The following is a 23,933-nucleotide window of genomic DNA, read 5'->3' as shown; positions in this document are numbered from 1 at the left end:
TGTATATTTAAAAAAAGTTTTGAAATCTTATTTTTTTTCTAATAGATATGACCTTCCGAAGTTATCACATCATAATGATCACTGTTAAATCTGTTAATGATTTGACCGTGATAATTTTTGTAAATATATTTGAATAACAAATTCCCACTGTTCAGGATAAAATTCATCCCCACCTACCTCATTGTTGTCATTCGGTCTCCCCTGGTTCCGGCCACCGCTCTTCTCCAGAATCCCGGTGGCCGTGCTTGCGCAGAAGACTCCTTTTCTCCCGGCCGGGCCACTCGCTGTCCTGAAGGCGCACGCCGCCACGCATGCGCGGTGGTGACTTCTTCCCAGCCAGAATAGTACAGAGCCGCGAACCCGCACGCCGGCTCTGTACTATACTGGCCAGGAATAAGTCACCATGGCGCATGCGTGGTGGCGTGCGCATTCAGTCCAGAGTGCGGCCCAGACGAGAGAAGACTTCAATCTAGATGAAGCCCCAGCCAGAATCCAGGAAGTGAACGGCGCGCTGGCAGCAGGTAAGTATGAAAAGGCGAAGTTGGATAACCCCTTTAAGCCCGGGGTAACAATACTGAGAGATTATAAAGCATTTTTTTTTTTTTTATATATACACTAAACAGTTGTTCCCCCCCCCCCTTTTTTTTTCCTACGTACCAGCAAAGGGTTGTAGTTTCCACAAGCACCATATGTTTCTTCATCCCTTAAATATATTGGAAGCGCCATGAGCCTTTCCAACAATGATATACTAAGCCCATATGCCAAAGCCATTCTTGACTTTATCACTGGTCCAAGCTGCATAGGATCTCCTGCAAGAATGATCTGGAATAGCAGAACATTTATTTCAAAACTAAATCAGTTGTATAGCAGGACTGAAAATGCATCTATAAGTGCTAGTACCTGGCCAGTAACCTCTGATACTAAACCTACAGGTATAAGACACTCCGGTTCAGTGGCTTGTCCAGCTTCATCAATGATTACATGAGTGAAGTGTCCAACTCTGTAATGATTCAAGATATCAGATATTCATTCCTTCCTCTGGACATTTGTGTTTTTAAACAACTCGATATAGGCAATGATGCTAATAAAAGAAACAAATCAGTGCAGAGCTCACTTGCATTGATTGCTTTAGAGCAGAGGTGCACAACCTGCGGCCCGGGGCCACATGCGGCCCTTGATACCATTCTGTGTGGCCCCCAACCATCTGGTAACAGACATGTATGCCTATGGCTTGTGGCTGCTCACATGTATTTTTCATGTATTTCTCCCATTGGATGGGAGTCCTGGAAGTTTAACTAGACATTAATGGTATATAATGTGTGTTCAATATGCCATAAGTACAATATTTCAGTTAATACACATTTCAATTTTTATTTCGACCCTCGTCATTGGTTAAGTCTGGCAATGTGGCCCCCAACCAAGAAACGTTGTGCACCCCTGCTTTAGAGGTACGGACACAGCCTGGACTCGGTTGTACAAATGCTCAAATGAATTGGGTAAAGGTAATCAAATGCATTGAATTTTACCGCATGAAATAAAGGATTTTGTATTTTAAGAAGCTGGACTTTACCCCATTAATTTAGGCAACGATGCTATAATGCATATTAAAGCAGATCTTCTGGTCCCCACTAAGGCCTCGTTCACATCTCCATTAAAGAGGTTATTCGGTAAACAATACCGATAACCTATCCTCAATATCAGATATGTGGAGGTCTGACACCCAGGACCCCACCGATCAGCTGTCAGAAGAGGTCAGGCGCTCAGTGAGCACCACAGCCTCTTCCTAGGCCATGTGACGTGTCACCGTAGATTGGTCACATGGCCTAGTTACAGCTCAGCCCCATAGAAGTGAATGGGGCTGAGCTGCAATACCAAGCACAGCTGCTATTCTATGTACGGCGCTGTGCTTGGTAAGCTGCGGTGAGCGCAGCAGCGCCCTAAAGCATGATCGGTGGGGGGTGCCGGGACTGGGACCCCACTGAGGCTATATTGATAACCTATCCTGAGGATAGGTTATTATAATTTTGTGGAGATCAGGCACAAATGACAGATGTTGGCCAGACATGCACCAGTTTCTACCCGGCAGAAACCTGGCATGTATGCTGGAAAGCAGCCAATGGGAATCCGGTGGTAAAGTTGACAATACGGCAATGACAGATCCTGCGAAAGCCAGAGATATGGCCATAGCTTAAATACTGGTACTTTCAGTGGCAGCGCAGGAGTGATCTTGAGTTCAGATAGAGCAGAGGTTTAAACTACCTTACAAGGCTACCAGCAAGGCCTCTTATCGACACAGTCAAATCACACATAGTTACACATGTTTTTAGGCTGCAGATATCCTGCTAGGATACTGAAACCGATTTGCAAAACCCAGCAGACCAAACTTGCTAATATGCAAGGTGGACAAACTGAGAAATAAATACATCTATATATAGACTGTCTATGAGAAATAAATACATCTATATATAGACTGTCTATTCTAACAATAAAGCACTTATTTAACTTCCTTAAATCTAAAATATGTGCCCAAATCTTGGTGCATTTTTGGTGCACGCGCCTTTCCTGCAAAGCCATGTCCCCTTGTCAAAATGGTAGGTTGGAGATCATTTCATCTTCAACTTGCCTAACTGTTCACTGTTACAGTAATTGTGACCAGGGGTGCCAAAACTTTTACATGCCACTGTACTTTAAGAGGGTACGCATCACTGTACTGAGAGAAGGAAACAATTGCCCACCGTTTAGGCCAGGGATCAGCAACCTTCGGCACTCCAGCTGTTGCAAAACTACAACTCCCAGCATGTGTACTTAGGCTACTTTCACAATCGCGTTTGGTGCAGACCCGTCATGGATCTGCACAGACAGATCCGTTCAGATAATACATCTGTCTGCCTCCGTTCAGAACGGATCTGTTTGTATTATCTTTAACATAGCTAAGACGGATCAGTCTTGAACACCAATAAAAGTCAATGGAGGACGGATCATTTTTCTATCATGCCAGATTATGTCAGAGAAAACGGATCCGTCCCCATTGACTTACATTGTGTGTCAGAACGGATCTGTTTGGCTCCGTTTCATCAGACGGACACCTAAACGCTGCAAGCGTTTAGGTGTCCACCTCCAAAGCGGAATGAAGGCAAACTGATCCTTTTCCATTCAGAATGCATTAGGGCAAAACTGATCAGTTTTGGACCGATAGCGAGAGCCCTGAAAGGAGCTCACAAACGGAAAGCCAAAACGCCAGTGTGAAAGTAGCCTTAGGCTGCTTTCACACTAGCGTTCGGGTGTCCGCTCGTGAGCTCCGTTTGAAGGGGCTCACGAGCGGACCCGAACGCAGCCGTCCAGCCCTGATGCAGTCTGAATGGAGCGGATCCGCTCAGACTGCATCAGTCTGGCGGCGTTCAGCCTCCGCTCCGCTCGCCTCCGCACGGACAGGCGGACAGCTGAACGCTGCTTGCAGCGTTCGGGTGTCCGCCTGGCCGTGCGGAGGCGTGCGGATCCGTGCGGATCCGTCCAGACTTACAATGTAAGTCAATGGGGACGGATCCGTTTGAAGATGCCACAATGTGGCTCAATCTTCAAGCGGATCCGTCCCCCATTGACTTTACATTGAAAGTCTGGACGGATCCGTCCCAGGCTATTTTCACACTTTAGCTTTTTTTTGCTAATATAATGCAGACGGATCCGTTCTGAACGGAGCCTCCGTCTGCATTATTATGAGCGGATCCGTTCAGAACGGATCCGCCCGAACGCTAGTGTGAAAGTAGCCTTACTCGGCTGTTCTTGTAATCAGTGATGGCCAGTTCGCATTGTTTGCCCGCGAACACATGTGGGCTGCCATCTTTTCTCACAAGTCCGGCGAAGCACAGGTAAGTCCTTAGCTGTGCCTCTGCGCGAGCCGGTCTGAAATCAAATGCGGTCACAGGGAGCAGGCAGTTCCGAGAACAGCCGCCGGGGGCCTTCACCGGGCTGTTCTCGGAACTGCCTGCTCCCGCTGACCGCATTTGTTTCAGACCGGCTCGCAGCACAGGCACAGGTAAGGGCTTACCTGTGCCTCGCCGGACTTGTGAGAAAAGATGTCAGCCCGCATGTGTTCGCGGGCGAACAATGCGAACTGGCCATCACTGCTTGTAATCAGTATAAAACTGAAAGGAGGATTAGGGGAGTTGTAGTTCCAGAACAGCTGGAGTGCCAGAGGTTGCTGATCCCTGGTTTAGGCCATTCTGAACTAGCTGTTTGGAGGTGTTGGGAGCAGTGGTTACGCAAGGGCGCACATGCATGTTGAACAGGCTCTGGATGACCCAGACAGACCACCAGTAGAGAGGATTGTTTCATCCGCCAAACATGAACTCCCCCCACAGTTTTGTTATTCACCATCCAGACATAGGGGGCACCTTCATTACACACCCCTGGTCTCTGTCTGGACCATTTGAAGGTGCTTAGCGGAAGGCATTTAGTGTTACGGTGCTTATTGCGTATCCTGCCACTCACAGCCAGCCACTGTCACCTTTGTTTGCAGTGGTGTCATAAACAAGAAACCTGGACTACTATGGATTGTCACCCGGTTCGGTTTGGGATCCCTTGACATTCGAGGTTAAACTATGGAAGCCTTGTGGTAAGTGGTTTAATCCTGCCCTTGCTGTGGAGTGTCCCAAGGCTCCAACCGCTCGTGTGCTGATGTGGGGACCCATCGTATATGACAGTCGGTCATCCCTGGTACTGATACAATCGACCCTAACAGATCAGCGATAAGTGCAGGACATCCTGCAGCCACATGTTTTACCTCTCGTAGCAGGGCTTCCAGCTTACCTCAGTGTTTTATTCACTCCAATGGATAACACTGTTCAGATTGTAATTATTTATAGCTGCCAGATGGACTACAGCGATATTTGGAGACTATTGGGGTCATTTATCAAAATGGCTTAGTTGCCCATAGCAACTAATCAGATTCCACTTTTCATTTTTGACAGCTCCTTTGCAAATGAAAGGTGGAATCTGATTGGTTTCTATAGGCAACTAAGCCAGTTCTACTTTACACCAGTTTGATAAATTAAGCCATATGTTCCCCAACACCCAGGGTGTCCAAGGATCTCCTAGTTAGTTATAGGACAAAACAGATTTGGTTATAACCATGTGGAGAATACTAAATCCCCTTTCCCACTCCTAAACAGGGTAACAACTAGGTAGATATGCCTTTCAGATTCCTGGCAAAGGTGGGTTACCACTAGGGTTGGCACGATACCAAAATTAAGATTTTGATGCCATAAAAAAAGTATTGCGATACTCGATACCACGCGAAAGAAAAAAAACGAAAAAAAACAAACAAACACCAAAAGCGCTGCATGCATTACGCATTTTATGGCTGAAAATGGCTGTTCAAAAGCAACATGGTGCCTCTAAACCAACCATTAAAATATGTGCTGCAAAAGCCAAAAAGTGGTCATTCCTTTCTGAACCCTGCAGCGTACCCAAACAGCAGTGCATGTCCACATTTAAGGCATTTCAGTATCCAGTAGATCCTGCCTTTAACGGCATGATGTATATCAGATGGTACACACTGGGCACTGAAATGCTGTATCCGCTGAAAACATTTCACACAGTCCCTTGCTCATTAATTTCTGTAAAACACATGTGGAATCAAAATGTTCATGCCACTCCTTGGTAAATTCTGTTAGTGGTGTAGTTTCCAAAATGGGGTCACTTCTTGGGGGTTTCTTTTTTAATTAACGTCAAAGCCTCTTCAGTTGTCGACCAGTGCTATGCCGTATAAATAACCAAAACAGGCCTCAAAGGCACATTGCTCTCTCTTCTGAGCCCTGCAGTGTGTCCATACAACAGTTTACGACCATATATGGGGTGTTGTCATATTCAGGAAAAAGGGTATAAAATTGTGGGGTGCATTATATATAGTTACCCCTTGTAAAAATAAAAAAATTTCGGGCTTATGCAAGATTTTATTGGAAGAAGTCAGAATGGCTTGTATAAGTAAAAACATTCCAAGGTTATTACCACAAAGTGACACACGTCAGAACAGGCTGTGTCAGGAAGGTGGAAAATGACTGTCAGGAAGGGGTTAAATGTATTTGTGTTGTTTATGGTTATTTATGTGTTTTCAGTTTATTTCCCCTTTAAATGGGCTGTTGTCTATGGTGCAAATTCCTGAATTCATCTCCTCTATTGCTGCACTATAAGAAAAAACTAAACCCAGTAGTGTAATAAAATTCATTGTGCTCTCTAAATGCCCTTAGCGCTCGGAAAATAACGTACTGCCTCAATGCTGGATATTACTACACAAATCCTCTACAGCCAAGCTTGCTAATCTCATGTGCTGGCACTATGATGTCATGGATCTTTGTGAGTGTGTCCTAGTACCTTGTAAAAAGGACGGTAGGGCCTTTACAAATGGAGACAATACACTGTCAGAATATATGCTTGCATTTGGGGTGAGGTCTTCCTGGTATATGATGGACTTTTCGTGAAGATTTTAGGCAGGGTTAGAATTTTGGGGAAATGCAGAGACTATTATATCAGAATGAAATTAATGTAATCTGTTTAGATATTACCAAACTAGTGGCTAATTCATGTTCTAACCTTCAGTCTAAGGCCTCATGCACACGACCGCTGTGTGCAGCCGCGGCCGTTGTTCAGTTTTTTTCCCGCGGACCTATTGACTTTCAATGGGTCGGTGGAAAAATCGGAAAATGCTCCGTTTGTCATCCGCGTCCGTGATTCCAGTCCGTGAAAAAAATATGACCTGTCCTATTTTTTTTCACGGACAACGGTTCACGGACCCATTCAAGTCAATGGGTCCGTGAAAAAACACGGCTGCACACAAGATTGTCATCCGTGTCCGTGATCCGTTTTTTCCTATCATTTCAAAGGCAAACTTGACTTAGATTTTTTTTTGTTTCATTTTTCATATCCGTGGATCCTCCAAAAATCAAGGAAGACCCACGGAAGAAAAAACGGACACGGATCACGGAACAACGAAAACCGTTTTTGCGGACCGCAAAAAAAAAGTCTGTGTGCATGAGGCCTAAGGGTTCATTCACACGTCCGTTGTTTCTTTCCTGATCTGTTCCGTTTTTTGCGGAACAGATCTGGACCAGATCTGTACCCATTCATTTTCAATGGGTCCTGAAAAAAATTGGACAGCACAATGTCAGATTTTTTTTCAGGACCCATTGAAAATGAATGGGTACAGAACTGGTCCAGATCTGTTCCGCAAAAAACGGAACAGATCAGGAAAGAAACAACGGACGTGTGAATGGACGTGTGAATAGACTGCTTTCCAAGTCAACACATAGTAACTTATGTTCCATACCGGCAAAAATAAGGGCTATAATATGTTATAGTTTTAATCATATTAATGCTGAACGCAAGTTAATCATTCGAAGAAACAATGGCATAGGGCTGTACTGTTCAATATAAGGCCTAATGCACACGACCGTTGTTGTGTCCCGTGTCCGTTGTTCCGTTTTCCGTGATTTTCTGCGGACCCATTGACTTTCAACGGGTCCGTGGAAAACTCGGCTAATGCACCGTTTGTCATCCGCGTCCGTTTTTTTCCTATCATTTGCATGGCAAACTTGACTTAGATTTTTTTTTTTACTTTCCTTTATGTCTGGAGATCCTCCAAAAATAAAGGAAGACACACGGAAACAAAAACGAACACAGATCACTGAACCCCTTTTTGCGGACCGCAAAAAAATACTGTCGTGTGCATGAGGCCTAATACTGTATAACAATGATAATAACTGATTGATTACAGATGATTTGGCACGCAGATTCATTCACAATGGTAATATGCAATTATTAGATAGAAGCGCAGCAGCATGGATTCAGTCTCAACCTTGTATGGGAGACAGACCAACATATAGGACAGTACCCATAGAGAGAGTATGCAAAAGGAACGAGCAATGCTAGCCAACGGCCAGTCAGAAAGGAGCGGCCAGGTTCTGAGGACATCAGAGAAAGCCAATAAATATCTGTGCCACCCTAAATGAGACGTCTTAGCCTAGACAGCCCTGAGGAGGTCGCCGTTAGTTAACATGTCGGCGGGGGTGGGGGAGGCGTTGGTGTGTCAATAGCTTATGGTTTGTGTTTTAAACCACTGGCAGGGAAGAATATGACATGTAGGCAGTGGACTGCAGCTGCTTGCTACATTACGGAGTTGATACATTCTAAAAGAAGCGTGTTTGGCTCAGTGTGCTGGTACTACTTCATCAATATTACAGATACATAGGCAGCAGCCAAATGCGACAGAAGCACAGGGATATACTGCACCCAGTAGCACCAACAGTGCTGGCATAGTTAGGCAAACAGAATGCCGATAATGATTGTTGCTTTTATCAGAGGCAGCTATAACTATACAATCATTATAGGCAGTAAGACAGTTATCCTTCTAGTGCAGCAACAGAGATTAATTCAGGAAAATGCACCACAGGAACAGGCTAGTTAATAATGCCACTGAGGGATAGGTAGTAAATGGTGATTACTACATGTCAGGATACAGTTTGAGTATTAAGGAAACATAGGGGGAGATTTATCAAGACTGGTGCTTTCTGTGCCAGTCTCGATTTTTCTTGCGCCGCCAGAGGATGCCCCTAATTTATGACGAGACGCAGGCCTCATCCTCCTGCAGTTCTTGTGCCTAAGCAGAAATCTATGACAGCTCAGCGCTGCCATCAATTTCTGGCTTTATTTGCACCAGAAAACTGGCTTAAATGAAATAAATTTGTTGGGTTGTCTGGCCACGCCTCTTCCCAACTTTGTCACAACCACTTTAGGGAAAGTGGCAAGGGCCACGAAAAACGCGAAGAGGTGGTCAATTTTTAAAGCCACAGTTAAAAAGTTGCAAACACACCGTTTACGACATTTTAATGTCACTTTCCAGACGCAAGGCAGATGATAAATAGCCAAATATCGCTGTAGTCCGTCTGGCAAACAGCAATATACAACATCAAAAATTATAATCTGAACAGAGCGATCCATTAGAGTAAATATAGTGCTGAGAAGTGACACAAAATAATAATAATAAACTGAAAACCGCTACCCTCTGGAGCAAATACAGCACTGAGAAACCTAGATAATCAACTACAATATCATACTTACCCATTACTGTGCACACCTATTGTTGGTGTTTGGGGGGGAAAGGCTTACATTCCTTTTCTCTTCTTTTAATAAATGAATAATAAAAGATTAAGTAGTGTGGAAAATAGGGAAATAGTAGTCTTAGGGATTTTCATGTTTGGAACATAGTAATGTTAGTGGCAGGATTTATCTGACCTCAAACCTATCTGGTAGAACATTCCTGCACTGCTGCATGTAGAAATTATTATCCGAAATCGAGAGGCTTTCTGAATATCTTCTCCAGGTCCACAGTACGGCTTCACTAGGTCATTAATTGTCTAGAAAGAGAAGGCCAGAAGAATTACACGACCTGGATTGTAACGTAGGGTATAGCATACAAGTTGACATTAGTCTAATATACAGTCAGGGCCATAAATATTGGGACATCAACACAATTCTAACATTTTTGGCTCTATACACCACCACAATGGATTTGAAAAGAAACAAACAATATGTGCTTTAACTGCAGACTGTCAGCTTTAATTTGAGGGTATTTACATCCACATCAGGTGAACGGTGTAGGAATTACAGCAATTTGCCTATGTGCCTCCCACTTGTTAAGGGACCAAAAGTAATGGGACAGAATAATACTCATAAATCAAACTTTCACTTTTTAATACTTGGTTTCAAATCCTTTGCAGTCAATTACAGCCTGAAGTCTGGAATGCATGGACATCACCAGACACTGGGTTTCATCCCTGGTGATGCTCTGCCAGGCCTCTACTGCAACTGTCTTCAGTTCCTGCTTGTTCTTGGGACATTTTCCCTTTAGTTTTGTCTATAGCAAGTGAAATGCATGCTCAATCGGATTCAGGTCAGGTGACTGACTTGACCATTGCATAACATTCCACTTCTTTCCCTTAAACTCTTTGGTTGCTTTTGCAGTATGCTTTGGGTCATTGTCCATCTGCACTGTGAAGCGCCGTCCAATGAGTTCTGAAGCATTTGGCTCAATATGAGCAGATAATATTGCCCGAAACACTTCAGAATTCATCCTGCTTTTGTCAGCAGTCACATCATCAATAAATACAAGAGAACCAGTTCATTGGCAGCCATACATGCCCACGCCATGACACTACTACCACCATGCTTCACTGATGAGGTGGTATGCTCAGGATCATAAGCAGTTCTTTTCCTTCTCCATACTCTTCTCTTCCCATCACTCTGGTACAAGTTGATCTTGGTTTCATCTGTCCATAGGATGTTGTTCCAGAACTGTGAAGGCTTTTTTAGATGTCGTTTGGCAAACTCTAATCTGGCCTTCCTGTTTTTGAGGCTCACCAATGGTTTACATCTTGTGGTGAACCCTCTGTATTCACTCTGGTGAAGTCTTCTCTTGATTGTTGACAGTGACACACATACACCTACCTCCTGGAGAGTGTTCTTGATCTGGCCAACAGTTGTGAAGGGGGTTTTCTTCACCAGGGAAAGAATTCTTCGGTCATCCACCACAGTTGTTTTCCGTGGTCTTCCAGGTCTTTTGGTGTTGCTGAGCTCACCGATGCGTTCCTTCTTTTTAAGAAAGTTCCAAACAGTTGTTTTGGCCACACCTAATGTTTTTGCCATCTATCTGAAGGGTTTGTTTTGTTTTTTTCAGCCTAATGATGGCTTGCTTCACTGATAGTGACAGCTCTTTGAATCTCATCTTGAGAGTTGACAGCAGCAGATTCCAAATGCAAATAGCACACCTGAAATGAACTCTGGACCTTTTATCTCCTCATTGTAATTAGCATAATGAGGGAATAACACACACCTGGCCATGGAACAGCTGAGAAGCCAATTGTCCCATTACTTTTGGTCCCTCAATAAGTGGGAGGCACATATGCAAACTGTTGTAATTTTTACACCGTTCACCTGATATGGATGTAAATACCCTCAAATTAATACTGACAGTCTGCAGTTAAAGCACATCTTGTTCATTCCACTTCAAATCCATTGTGGTGGTGTATAGAGTCAAATGTTAGAATTGTGTTGATGTCCCAATATTTATGGACCCGACTGTATTTTCTAGATAGAATAAAAAAACTGAGGTGCAAGTCATGATCTGAGAATTGATCTTCTAAACAGCTGCTCTATAAATCTGATTTTTATGTAATATTTTGTACATGTACAGAACCCAACACAACATCCAAACAAAGTTTATTACACCAACTTCTCCTTGGCATTAACCTGACAGTTACTGTTTCAGCATTATACAACACACTGTGAAAGTAGTTACTGCATCAAAGCTGCAAAAGTTATGCCATGAATGATAAAAACCAGGTTAAATCAGAATCTCTTAGACTAAACAAGCAGTAGGTGACTACAAATATTTATTAGGCCTCCTTCACATACACTTTATTTTCTGCATAGCGCTAAATGGCAGGAGCATTTTTTTAATGGGGTTTTTGGCAACATCTGGTTCATGCATTTTCCTGGTGTTTTAAATTTGTACCGAGAAGCCTATGGAGAAAACTAAGCCTATAGAGAAAAATAAAAATAATATATAAATATATACTCTCGCGTTTCCCTATATGCTTTAAACTAATATCTGGCCATAGCGCTTTAAAACTGTGGCACTCTAAGAACACCTTAAAAAAAAAAACTAAATACTGTCTGTAAAAGTTACTGCAATTTTTTTTAAGAGACCCCTGCAGTGTATTGCACATCTGCCCCCCCTTCCTTCCCCTTCAGTGATATTTCATTCTGCACCCTGTAAATGTCATGCCATTGCTGGTTCACCTGCCACTTGGGGACACGAGTGCTGAGGCCATTCACTGGCTGTGGTAGCGCATGCAACTCCATCCATCCAGAAGGTTACAGGACGGGGACCAAAAGACCACTGAAAGGACCCGGAATGGAGCAGTGGGTATGAGTTTTTCAAAAGGTACAACATGCTGCAGGAGTCTCCAAAGCTGGACAACCCCTTTAACACAGTTTTGTTCAATTAAAAACTTCCTTAATGTGTTTCCGTGGGTTTCCTCCGGGTACTCCGGTTTCCTCCCACACTCCAAAAACATACTGATAGGGACCTTAGATTGTGAGCCCCATTGGGGACAGTTAGATGCTGATGTCTGTAAAGCGCTGCGGAATGAAGCAGCGCTATATAAGTGCATAAAATCAATAAATAAATATATTTAAAAAAAAACAATACATTTTTATTGTGCTACCTCTTCTTGACGGCTGGAAGCATTCACCCTCACCATGCTACCATTTTCCAAATGGCCACTTTCATGAAGCCGCAGACACACTAGATCAGCAGCACTGTTAGAGGGGGCACATACCAAAATACGACTGTCCGGCAAAGCACAATGAATCTGTAGAGAAAAATAATAGGAATAAATCAGGAGATTTCAATCCAGATATATTTGAACTAGGAGTGGCAACGTACAGACTTTGGTAGAAAAGAAGGCAAATTCTATGCAGCTTACAGTACATTGTGAGGAGATTGAGTGGCACAAGAAGAACAAAATGGAAAGGATGTCCTGTAGACATTAGGGGGCATAAAAAATGCTGAATGAACCAGTCACCCAGGCAGTTTTGTATCAATGGAGGCATATATGAAATACAGTAGGAACATTAACATGTAATACAACTGGATGGAATTCTAGGTAATCAGGTCAGTCTGAATGTGGACCAAACAGGGGACAACCCCACGTGGCCTTATTTCCAGTTCAGCTTACACTATATACTGTATACTTATCTCTCAGTATACCATATATAGTATAAGCTGAACTGCAAATAAGGCCACATGGGGTTGTCCCCTGTTTGGTCCACATTCAGACTGACCTAGAATTCCATCCAGTTGTATTACATGTAAATGTTCCTACTGTATTTCATATATGCCTCCATTGATACAAAACTGCCTGGGTGACTGGTTCATTCAGCCTGTACACATGAAGCTGTATCCCGTGAACAGAACACTCCTATCTCATATGGACTACAACTCGTACAGATATTTTGGAATTCAATATTCTCCCATTCTCATTATGGGACAGAATATATAGTTATATTTATTATTTGTGTTAGGCGCTTACAATAGTACAGTGAGGAACCCTAGGAAACAGGGTAATAAACGCAGTCGGTTGTGGTGTGCCGAAACCGAGGATGAGGTAGGCCTGAGAAAGAAGAGGGCCTACCCAAGGAAAAGATATGGAAAGGAATGAGTGTGAATGAGTGGAGTGGTGGGAGGGTCAAGCAGTTCAGACCTCAGACGGTACAGGAGCCAGGTAAGAGGAGTGCCTTAAATAGGCTGGAGGTGGAACTCAGCCCCTCCCACAAATCCAGGCAAATTGCCTTAATACTTGTGTTAGGCGCTTACAATAGTACAATGAGGAACCCTAGGAAACAGGGTAATAAACGCAGTCGGTTGTGGTGTGCCGAAACCGAGGATGAGGTAGGCCTGAGAAAGAAGAGGGCAAAAATTGAAGTGAACAAGTTTATTGCAGACAATCAATACACGTATTTCTCAACCAGACATGTTTTTGAAAGCATCCCTAACCTCCTGAACTGGATTAGGTATGTATCGCGAGTAAGCGGATGATTTCCAGCGCCCTAATGTTTTGATGACATGAGTTGGGATGTTGGCACTGGAGGCTGTGGATGCGGCTCCTATACGAAAGGAGTGCCCTGAGTAGTTGGCTGCGTTGAGGCCTAGTTGTGTGAGGGAAGACCTGACATGAGTCATGAAGGTGGTGGTGGTGAGTACAGATCCTTGCAGCTGTAGTAATGGTTGTGAGGGTAGAAAATTATGACGATGCATGTAGGCATCAAGAACCCCGACTGGACACCATCTGAGTAGTTGGCTGCGTTGAGGCCTAGTTGTGTGAGGGAAGACCTGACATGAGTCATGAAGGTGGTGGTGGTGAGTACAGATCCTTGCAGCTGTAGTAATGGTTGTGAGGGTAGAAAATTATGACGATGCATGTAGGCATCAAGAACCCTGACTGGACACCATCTGTTGTGCGTGGGGTAGTACGAAATGTTGACGGGTATGTGCCGACTGTTCTTGGAGTGAGGTAAGGTCAAGATGTAATGATCCATGTGTTTTGACAAGTGGGAGAAAAGGAGGAAAGGCGTAGTTTGGGTCGTGGAAGATGTATTGAATTCTCCCGGCATTAAGAATCCGTAGAAAGCCAAGTATATCGCTGTTTTGATGATGGAGTTTGACCCTGTGTCAAAAGGCTTTGCGTCTAGTAGGTCGGATAACGCCTTGAAGATATGATTGTCTATGGGTAGCCTCTGGGCTGTGCGTGCGGGTTCCGCTTTCTGAATACCTCTGAGTATGGTTTTGACTTGGTGAGAGGCCATGAAACTGATGTTATTAGGGTGTAAGATAAGCATATGGTGTTGAATGCCAGTGAGATAGAGTTTGATGGTGTTGTATGACATTTTGAGTTTAAGGTGGCAGAAAGAAGCAAACCCCAGAAGAGAAGTCATGACAAAAGGGTGCGTGATGTTATGTTCCAGAAGGAATCTTTTAAATAGTGTGGAAGCTCTGCTGTATTTTCTGTGTGTATTGTCTGACAGTGCTAATTGGGACAATGTCCTGCTATGCTGCATGATGGTTTCTAGTCCAGTATGAGCTGTTGAAAAGTTGGAGTGATAGTGGCTGTGGGCGTCACTGACGGGAGAGCCTGGTGAAACGCCTGAAATTTAAAGCGAGACAGATTGTCAGCAGCTGTGTTACACACCCCTGGGACATGGAAGCAATGTAAGGAAAAATTATTGCAAGCTGCCAACCAAGTGAGTTTCCGCAGGAACCTCATGATTGTGAGAGATTTGGAACGGCCTTTGTTGATGATTTGACAGGTCGCCTGGTTGTCTGAATAGCAACGGACTGGCATGTTTGCCCATAAATGACCCCACGCTACGGCAGCCGCCACGATGGGATAGATCTCGAAAAGAGCTGAGGTAGTGGAAAACCCTTCAAGATCCTGGACTGCAGAAGGCCAGCTGCCCCAAAGCCAATTGTTCCCAAAATTGCCGCAAAGCCTGTGGTAGATGCCGCATCTGACCAGATGGAGGCGGATGAGTCCGTCAGCTGAGGGAGGAACATGCTTTTACCATTCCAGGTGGATAAAAATCTCTTCCACATGTTTAGATCTGCCGTAGCGTGGGCATCCAGGGACAACCTGTGTGTGTCGTGTAGGAAAAGTGGGAAGAGGTGCAAAAGTCGTGATATGAATGAGCGACCCTGAGGTATAATACGCATGGCAAAATTCAGGGAGCCCAGCAGGGACTGTAGTTCTTTGCGGTTGCAGGTGCAGAGTCGAAGGAAGTTGTCAATGTAAGTGAGAATGTTCTGAATTTTGTCGCGTGGCAAACTGGCTTGCATTGTGGCTGAATCTAATTGGATACCCAAAAAGGTGATGACTGTGTCTGGCCCCTCTGTTTTCTTGGGGGAGATGAGTACGCCAAGTTCCTTGAACAGCTTGATGGTGGCTCTGAGACTAGTAGAAAATCATCATGGTAATGTAATACCATAGGGCACCTTGCTATGTTGCTATGTTTAAAAGTAACCAGCATAATGCTTCAGCAAATGTGTCGAAAATGGCCGGGCTACTCTTGGATCCAAAGGTTAACCGGGAGAAAAAATAGTAGTTCCCGGACCACTTAATGCCATGTAGGTGCTATAGTGTAGGGTGTATCAGAAGTAATTTGAAGGCGTTGGTGAATGCGGTCTTACTGAGCCAAGCTCCAACCCCTGCTTGTATGATGGCGGTAATGGCGTTGTCTATGGTGGTGTACTGCAGGGAGAACTCCTCAGAGGGAATTGAGACTGGGGTTGACTGAAGAGTGGGGTGCCGACAAGTCGATGATGAGTCTTTGTTTCTGGGAAGACTTCCCTGTGACGATACCAATGGGGTTGGTGCGCCATTCGGTGAATGGGGGAGTTTTGAAAGGCCCTAAAACAAAGCCCTCAGTTATTTCTTGGGCTATGAGGGCATCGACCGCAGTGGGGTTGTGTTGGGCGGATTGAAGATTGGGACATTCTAGGGTGCCGGTTGGTATGTGCAGGATACCTGTATGGAAGCCTTTTGTTAACCCCGAGATGAGAAAATCTGTGAGATGTCTGGACGGGTGCTGGGACATGAAAGCAGTGAAAACTGGCATATTGATGGTCTTTAGATAAGGCTTTGAATACATTTTATTCGGACACATGGTCTTGGCATGTGCCCTGAAACATTTTTCTACACCCGCTGTAGTTGCAGGACCCCACATTGAAATTGTTGCATATCTGGGATTTGCCCAGAAACTTGATTGGGCATTCCAGTTTGTCACGAGATGACTTGTCCGGAACCCCAGAGGGACCGGCTCCTTGCGTGAGGGCATGTCTGTCCGTTGTGTTGGGACAGAAATTCGTGGTGTGGGCTGTGGAGGAGCAGTATGCACAGGCCGGTGTTCTTAGACCTGCGAAGTGTCTGCAAAAAATTACAGTGTCAATCCTGGCCCAGTTGGAGCGGACTCCGTACTGGGAGAAGGCTCCAGACACTTTCGCAGAAAAAGACCTATGGTAATCATAGAAAGCTGAGCCCCCATATTTGTTGCCCAGGTCTACCAGCTTGTGCATATAGAGATCGAATTCCTCCCTTCTGTTGGGGTAGACCGCACAGATGACATCTCTGTAGATGCCAAAGGCCAGAACAAATTCGGGGATAGTCAGTTTCCTGTTTAGGCGGGCATCCCTAGACTTGACCACAACCGAAACATCGTTGTATGCGTACGTCTTGTTTTCGACAACATCCTGGGAGGCAATCAGCAGGGAAGCCAGGTTGACGTCCTTACCTTCCAGGATATCTATTTTGATATGCTCCGGTATCATATGCGCCGGGCTAACTTCCTGGTCATCCAGGTTGATGGTTGGCGCGATCACTGGCAAAGCCGGGTGGTGCCTGTGAGACTGCCGGCGGAGGCCCTGCCAAGGAAAGGGTCGTGGTGACTGACTCCAGTCTCTCCAGCCTGGAGTTGACCTTACTCATGGACGCCATGAGAGAGGATAGCATGGCACGTACGTCCCCTGCAACGGACTGGCTAGGTCCTTCCCCGGCATCCAAGTTGTTTGTGGATGCGCGTAGTAGCTTGAAAAGATCCACTTTCCTTGCTGTAGCGGGGTAGGGGATTTGCCGGGATCGTCCAGGATCTGATAGATGCTGGATTGGCTAAGTCGTCTCCCCGAGTGGGAGTGACAGATCTAGCCAGGGTGCCAGGTAGGGAGAAGTCCTCTACCCCTTCCAGAGACATACTAAAACAAAACAGTTGATTAGTGTCGGAAAAACCATGGACTGTGCTGGCAGGCTAGCTAGGCCGGACGGCGAAAGTTTATACTTGTTTGGTGACAGATGAGGCCCTGCTAATTGCCAAGCAGCTTGAGAGGCTCTATCTATGCGTTGGCGCAAGGGGTTAATGAGGCCACTCGTCGTAGTGGCAGGAGTTTAAGGCCTCTTGGTGACTGTAAGACAGAAAATAGGGGAAGGGAGTGACAGGTGAGGCCCTCTCTATGCAAAATGCGAGGCGGCTTGCTAACGTGTGGCTCGATCGGCGGATGCCTCTGAACGTTTGAGGCGGGGTGTTGGCCTCGCGGGACCACTAACTGATGGCGAAGCCAAGACGGGGTAACCTAGTGGGATGCCTGTGACCCTAATGCCAGCACACTATCCCTGACGGGGTCATCTGAAATGTATGGAGGAAAATCGTATGAGCAGGTGTACGTACCTGGTGGTAAGAAAATTCACAGAACACACGTGTAGAGCAAAATAGGTCTATGCTTGACCGCCTAAAAGGGGTTAAAAGAAAGTAGTATGACAAGTGTGGACTGTGGTGCGAACAGACTCATGACCTTGATGGGATCATAAACGTGAGTATGAAAACAAGTACATGCTTGCGCGTGTGACTGGTTGGATCAAGACGTGAGAAATGAGGCCTAGCATGTAGGCTGAAATGACCGTCATGAACGTGTGACCGCATGGTCTATGTAGGCGCCATACCACGTGGTTAAAATTTGTGGTTTTTTTCCCCCCTGTCAGTGCTAAACAAGGGAAAATCTATGTGTGATGGAGAATGATTGTAAGTACATGAAAGTGACATTTATGGTGGTTTCCACACAATTGTATACCCATGGGGTGGTAATAAAATGCTTGCTGCCTGTGAATCAGAATTATGTTGCGTCTGTAAACATGAATGACCTGAGTGTGCTGGGGATGGAACGTGGCTTTAATGCGCGTTAGCCTTCGTGCAAGCACTTACGGCACCTACATGGGATGGCGGAGATGGGGTTACATACAGAATTTATGCATGGTAAAATCATGATTGAAGCCAGGATGACCTGTGTACTGTGCTGGATGGAGTTTGGTCACAAAGAGGAGCCGGACATCAGTATAAACACTGTATGAATCGACTTGAGTGCGAGTTAGCAAGGTATGGGGCAACCCATGTAGGAGCCGCTTAACATTTGACATGGTTGTATTGCCTGACAAGCATATTCCTGGAAGCACATGTTACCTCGGATGCCCCAGCGTCCGTGCTGCCTAGTGAGTGTGGGGTAGGAGGATGACTGCCTGCTCCGGGGGCTCCGCTGGCTAGCCGGTAGAGACGGACAAACCCTGAATGCCGGCGGCCCCCTGTACTTGTTGCGGCGGTGGATGCCAGCCTGGACACTGCGCATGCGCCGGACGGAACCAGCCACGCATGCGCAGTACCGCCGGGCCGCACGTGCGCAGACCAGCCAGGAGGACGCGGACGGCCGTCATCGGCAGCGTGACAGGCGGGACGGAGGTAACCAGGAACCGGAGGCAGAGTGGGGGCCTTGTAGCCGCGGCGCGTGTGCCGGGCGGTGATGTGGTGATACATGAGGCCAAACAATGGTTAAATGCAAGATGAGTTGGTACAGGGGGACAAAAATGGTGAGGCCCCGTGCTGTACCGTGTGGTTAACTCACAGTTTTAGGGGCAAACGCGATCTGCGGTGAAACCGGGTAAGAACAAGATGAATGGACAAGGTATGCTCCAAAATCCAGGACACCGATGGCGACGAACTTCCAGAAACTCAGCAACTCGCAAGTAACTCTCCAGTGACTTCTCAAGTGACTCTGTCTCAAGCAGTTCAGACCTCAGACGGTACAGGAACCAGGTAAGGGGAGTGCCTTAAATAGGCTGGAGGTGGAACTCAGCCCCTCCCACAAATCCAGGCAAATTGCCTTAATACATATACATACACACACACACCTGAAAAAAAAAAAGCCTCAGTTGCCCATATCATTCATTTCTTAAACTACTCTGATAAGGGCTCTGCAGAGATTGGTTGCTACAGGCCACAAAAATTATTTTCTAGCTTGTACTGAGAAATGTGCCCTCATGTGTGCCAGAGTATGTAACATCTTCCAGTGACTGCTGTGGGTAGCATGGTTCCTATATAAAAGTTAGGTTTGGGTGCAAACACTGCAGAGGTCTAAGTTTAGTCCAAAAATTGTTGCCGCTCAACAGGCGCAGAAAATCCAGCAGATTATTTGCAAATGTTGGGTGTCAGCAACTTGTGGGTGCGCAGAGCTACACAGATCTTTGGTTACTCAATGGTTGTTGCAAACAAAGTTGGTGTAGCCCCAGCTTAAGGGGTCAAATCTGGAGCAGCATTACAATATGTTTTCTGTAATACCTTGCAGGGCAATATAGGTTTATGCTCTTAAAGGGTTAATTACTCTTACCGGTAATTGGATTTTCCAATAGCCTCCACAACGGCATTCACAGGAGGGTGTCCCCGCCTCCAGGACAGGAAACAACGAGGAAGCACAGGATTTAAGGAGCCTCCTCCCCTTACCTTACCAGTCAATAAGAGAGGACACAGAAGTGATGCATAACAAATTATATATTATAGTAAATAAATTACATCATTCGTCTACATTTAAAGTTTGGGAGGGAAACCAATGCCGTTGTGGAGGCTATTGGAAAATCCAATTACCGGTAAGAGTAATTTACCCTTTTCCCCGGCGCCTCCACAACGGCATTCACAGGAGGACTAACAGAGTAATCAATATTAGGGGGGGGGCCACAATAGATAGTACCTCACGACCAAAGGACAAGTCCTGATCCCTTACTACATCTAGCTTATAGTGCCTAAAAAAAGTCATAGGGTTGGCCCATGTGGCGGCTTTGCAGATCTGTTCCAGAGGGACCGCTTTCGTTTCTGCCCAGGATGAGGCTACTGCCCTTGTAGAATGAGCCCTTAATACCTCTGGTGGCTGACAGTTCTTGGAAACATAGGCAGAGGATATTATGTTCCTAATCCACCTAGCTATGGTTGACTTGCTAGCCGCTTGCCCCTTATTAGGGCCCTGAAATTGCAAAAAGAGGTGGTCCGATTTTCTAAGCGATTTGGTGGCTTGAAGGTAAGAAAGGACTGATCTCCTGACGTCCAGATTATGGAGAGTTCCCTCCGAATCATTAGAAGGAGATTGAAAAAACGAAGGTAGGGAGACTTCCTGCTCATGATGAAATCTGGATACCACCTTTGGGAGAAAGGCAGGACAGTGCCTGAGGATTATACGATCATCCAGAATTGTAAGATAGGGAGGCTTGCATGAGAATGCTTGAATTTCCCCCATTCTTCTGGCAGAGGTTATGGCAACTAAAAAAGCAGTCTTCATGGTGAGGAGCCTTAGAGGGATATCATCAATTGGCTCAAACGGAGGAGTAGCGAGAGCAGAAAGAACCAGGCCCAAATCCCAGGGAGGAATCACCGGACGAGGGAGGAGCGAAGTTCTTTCTGCCCCCCTCAAAAAACGCTTGACCAGAGGGGAATCTGCTAGTTTTACGACCAGGAAGGCGCTGAGCGCGGAGATCTGAACCTTTAGAGTTGACGGGCGGAGGCCTTTTTCTAGCCCCGCTTGCAGGAACTGGAGGACCTGAGGAACATCAGGAAAATCTACACTTCCCAAGAAGGACAAAAAGGCATTCCAGGTTCTCAGGTAGATCCGGGAAGTTACGGGTTTCCGGCTTTTGAGCATCGTGGAGATAACTGCGTCCGACAGGCCCTTCCGTTTTAGCAGGAGGCGTTCAGATTCCAGGCCGTCAAACTGAGTTGCTTTACACTGGGGTGATTTATTGGTCCCTGGTGGAGTAGGTCCGGGTTTGATGGCAGTGTCCAATAAACACCGGCTGACAGTTTGAGCAGGAGTGGAAACCAAGCCCTTCTTGGCCAGAAGGGGGCCACCATAATTACATGGACCCCTTCTTCCTGAGCCTTTACCAGGACTCTTGAAATGAGGCTGAATGGAGGGAAGGCATAAAGGAGCTGTTTTGGCCACGGCCTGGAGAGGGCGTCCAGCCATACCGGATGATCCTTTTGTGAGAGGAAACAGAACTTTCTGACCTGCCTGTTGCTTTTGGTGGCGAACAGATCTAACACTGGGGTCCCCCACATTTGGCAGATCTGGCTGAAGACGTGGTGATTTAAGGACCATTCGGCCTCCCTTATGAGATGTCGACTGAGATAATCGGCCACCACATTTTTTCCCCCTTGATATGTACCGCCGAAAGGGACAGAAGGCTTTTTTCTGCCCAACAAAAAATGCCTCTTGATACTTCCGCCAGTGAGCGACTTCTGGTTCCCCCTTGCTTGTTTACGTACGCCACAACTGTAGTGTTGTCTGTTAAAATTTTTACGTGTCTTGGAGAGGGAACTTTGTAAAGGGAAAGGAGAACTCTGTGGACAGCTGACAGCTCTTTTAAATTTGAGGAGGCGTCCTGCATGTTTTTCCCCCAGGATCCCTGAACTACCGCTCCTGAAGAATGACCTCCCCACCCTGAGCTGCTGGCGTCTGTTGTAATGACCATGACATCTCTTGGGCGCCAGTGAACCCCTACGCTCAGGTTCCCTTTTATTCTCCACCAAGTTAGTGACTGTTTTACCTGTCTGGGAACGTGAACCTTTCTGTCTAGAGATGAGTTCTTTCCGTCCCATGAAGATAGGAGAAAGGCCTGAAGGACTCTTGTGTGACTCTGGGCCCACCTTACTGACGGGATTGCGTCTGTCAGCAGTCCCAGCACCGCCATGATGTCTCTTATCGAGGACCGATCTTTGCTGGAAAAAAGAGACACTGTCTGGATTAAGTGAGACTGTTTGTCTTGAGGAAGAAAAGACATTAGACGCCTTGAGTCCAACAGCACCCCCAAAAACACCTTCTCCTGACTGGGGATAAGGTCTGATTTTTTGGGATTTATTATCCACCCTAGAGTTGTAAGACAGTCCTGGATTTGCTTGAGGCGTGAATGTAGAAGTTGGCGCGACTCCGCAAACACCAGAAAGTAGTCCAGGTATGGAACGATCTGTACCCCCTGAAGGTGAAGAAACTTCATGACATCTGACATTATTTTTGAAAAAACTCTGGGGGCAGAGGATAGGCCGAAAGGAAGGGCTGTGAACTGAAAATGGGACAATCTTCCTTGATAATAAATTGCGATCCTCAGAAAACACTGGTGCCTGTGGTATATTGGGACGTGGTAGTAAGCGTCCTGAAGGTCGACGGTAGCCATAAAGCAGTCCTGCGGAAGGATCTGAGTGGTAGATTTTATGGTCTCCATTTTGAATCTCTTGTAAATGATGGACTTGTTTAAGGACTTCAAATTTATTATTAGGCGAAAGGAGCCGTTTGGTTTCTTTATCAAAAATATAGGGGAATAGAAACCCTTGCCGTGTTCTTCCGGAACAGGGATGAGGACTCCTTTGAGGATTAATGTAGTTATTTCTGACTCTAGGGATGCCTGTTTGTCGGGCTGTTGCCTTTGGTTGATACAAAAATGACCTGGGGGTGGGGAAACAAACTCTAGCTTTAGGCCTTCCTTTACGGTACGAGTGACCCAAGGGGAGGCGTGAATTTCTTGCCAGGCGGAGGAGAATTGCTTTAGTCTGCCTCCTACCTGGGTTAGTGTGTCACTGGGTAGGGCGGGTAGAGGCTTCTGGCTTAGAAGGGTATCCCCTTCCTCTACCAGGTTGCCATCTTTTTGAGCCGTCCCTTTTACTTTGATCTGATCTTGCCCTTTTTTGACTTTGAAAGGAGCGTCTCTGTTGGTAATAACGGTTATCAGAGGGGAAACCTTTTTTCCTATCGGAGGCCTTCTCCAGAATGTCGTCAAGAGTGGAGCCAAACAATCTATCCCCCTCACATGGGATGGAGCACAGGCGGTTTTTAGAACCTGCGGCCACCGTCCATGAACGGAGCCATACCGCCCTACGGGTCGCATTGGCTAGAGCACTGCTTCTAGCAGAGAGTCTAACCAAGTCGGCCGAGGCGTCTGCTAGAAAATTGGATGCTCTTTTCAGGGAGGGAAGGGAGTTTAAGATCTCTTCTCTGGGCGTACCCCCCGACAGATTGCTCTCAAGCTGGTCTAGCCATACCGAGAGGGTTCTGGCCGTACAAGTGGACGCTATGCTGGGGCGCAACATCGCTGTATTTGTCTCCCAGGATTTCCTTAATAGATTTTCGCATTTTTTGTCCATTGGGTCTTTCAGGAGACCCATATCCTCAAAAGGCAGCGAGGATTTTTTTTAAATACGGGCCACAGGCGCATCTATTTTGGGAGTTTTGTCCCACAAATCAGAGTCAGTTTCCAAAAAGGGGTACTTGCGCTTAAAGGCGGCCGATACAGTCCACCTTTTATCAGGATCCCTCCATTCCCTGGAAATAAGGGCTTTGATATTATTGTGGATGGGAAAGGATCTCTTCTTTTTCTCCCCCAAGCCCTGAAAGATTTCATCATGAAGGGACTGAGTCTCTTTAACATCTTCCAATCCCAGGGTAGATTTAATATCCTTCAGTAGGGACTGCGTTTCTT

At 45.9% G+C, this 23,933-nt stretch overlaps 1 protein-coding gene across 1 annotated transcript in view; it reads right to left on the bottom strand.

The window, feature by feature from the left end:
* Positions 1-23,933, bottom strand: part of MOV10L1 (Mov10 like RISC complex RNA helicase 1) — a 165,024-nt gene that overhangs the window by 34,039 nt on the left and 107,052 nt on the right. Inside the window, exons 22-25 of the mRNA XM_044277185.1 lie at positions 12,279-12,425; positions 9,286-9,407; positions 901-1,000; positions 658-822 (exon numbers count right to left, since the gene is read on the bottom strand). Of these exons, the coding sequence (XP_044133120.1) occupies positions 658-822; positions 901-1,000; positions 9,286-9,407; positions 12,279-12,425 (534 nt within the window). The remainder of the gene's footprint in view (positions 1-657; positions 823-900; positions 1,001-9,285; positions 9,408-12,278; positions 12,426-23,933) is intronic.

This window comes from Bufo gargarizans, chromosome 2 (genome assembly GCF_014858855.1).
Source record: "Bufo gargarizans isolate SCDJY-AF-19 chromosome 2, ASM1485885v1, whole genome shotgun sequence".
In the NCBI taxonomy this organism is placed as follows: domain Eukaryota; kingdom Metazoa; phylum Chordata; class Amphibia; order Anura; family Bufonidae; genus Bufo; species Bufo gargarizans.
Note: the sequence above shows the minus strand (reverse complement) of the source record. Positions and strands in the feature narration are given on the sequence as shown.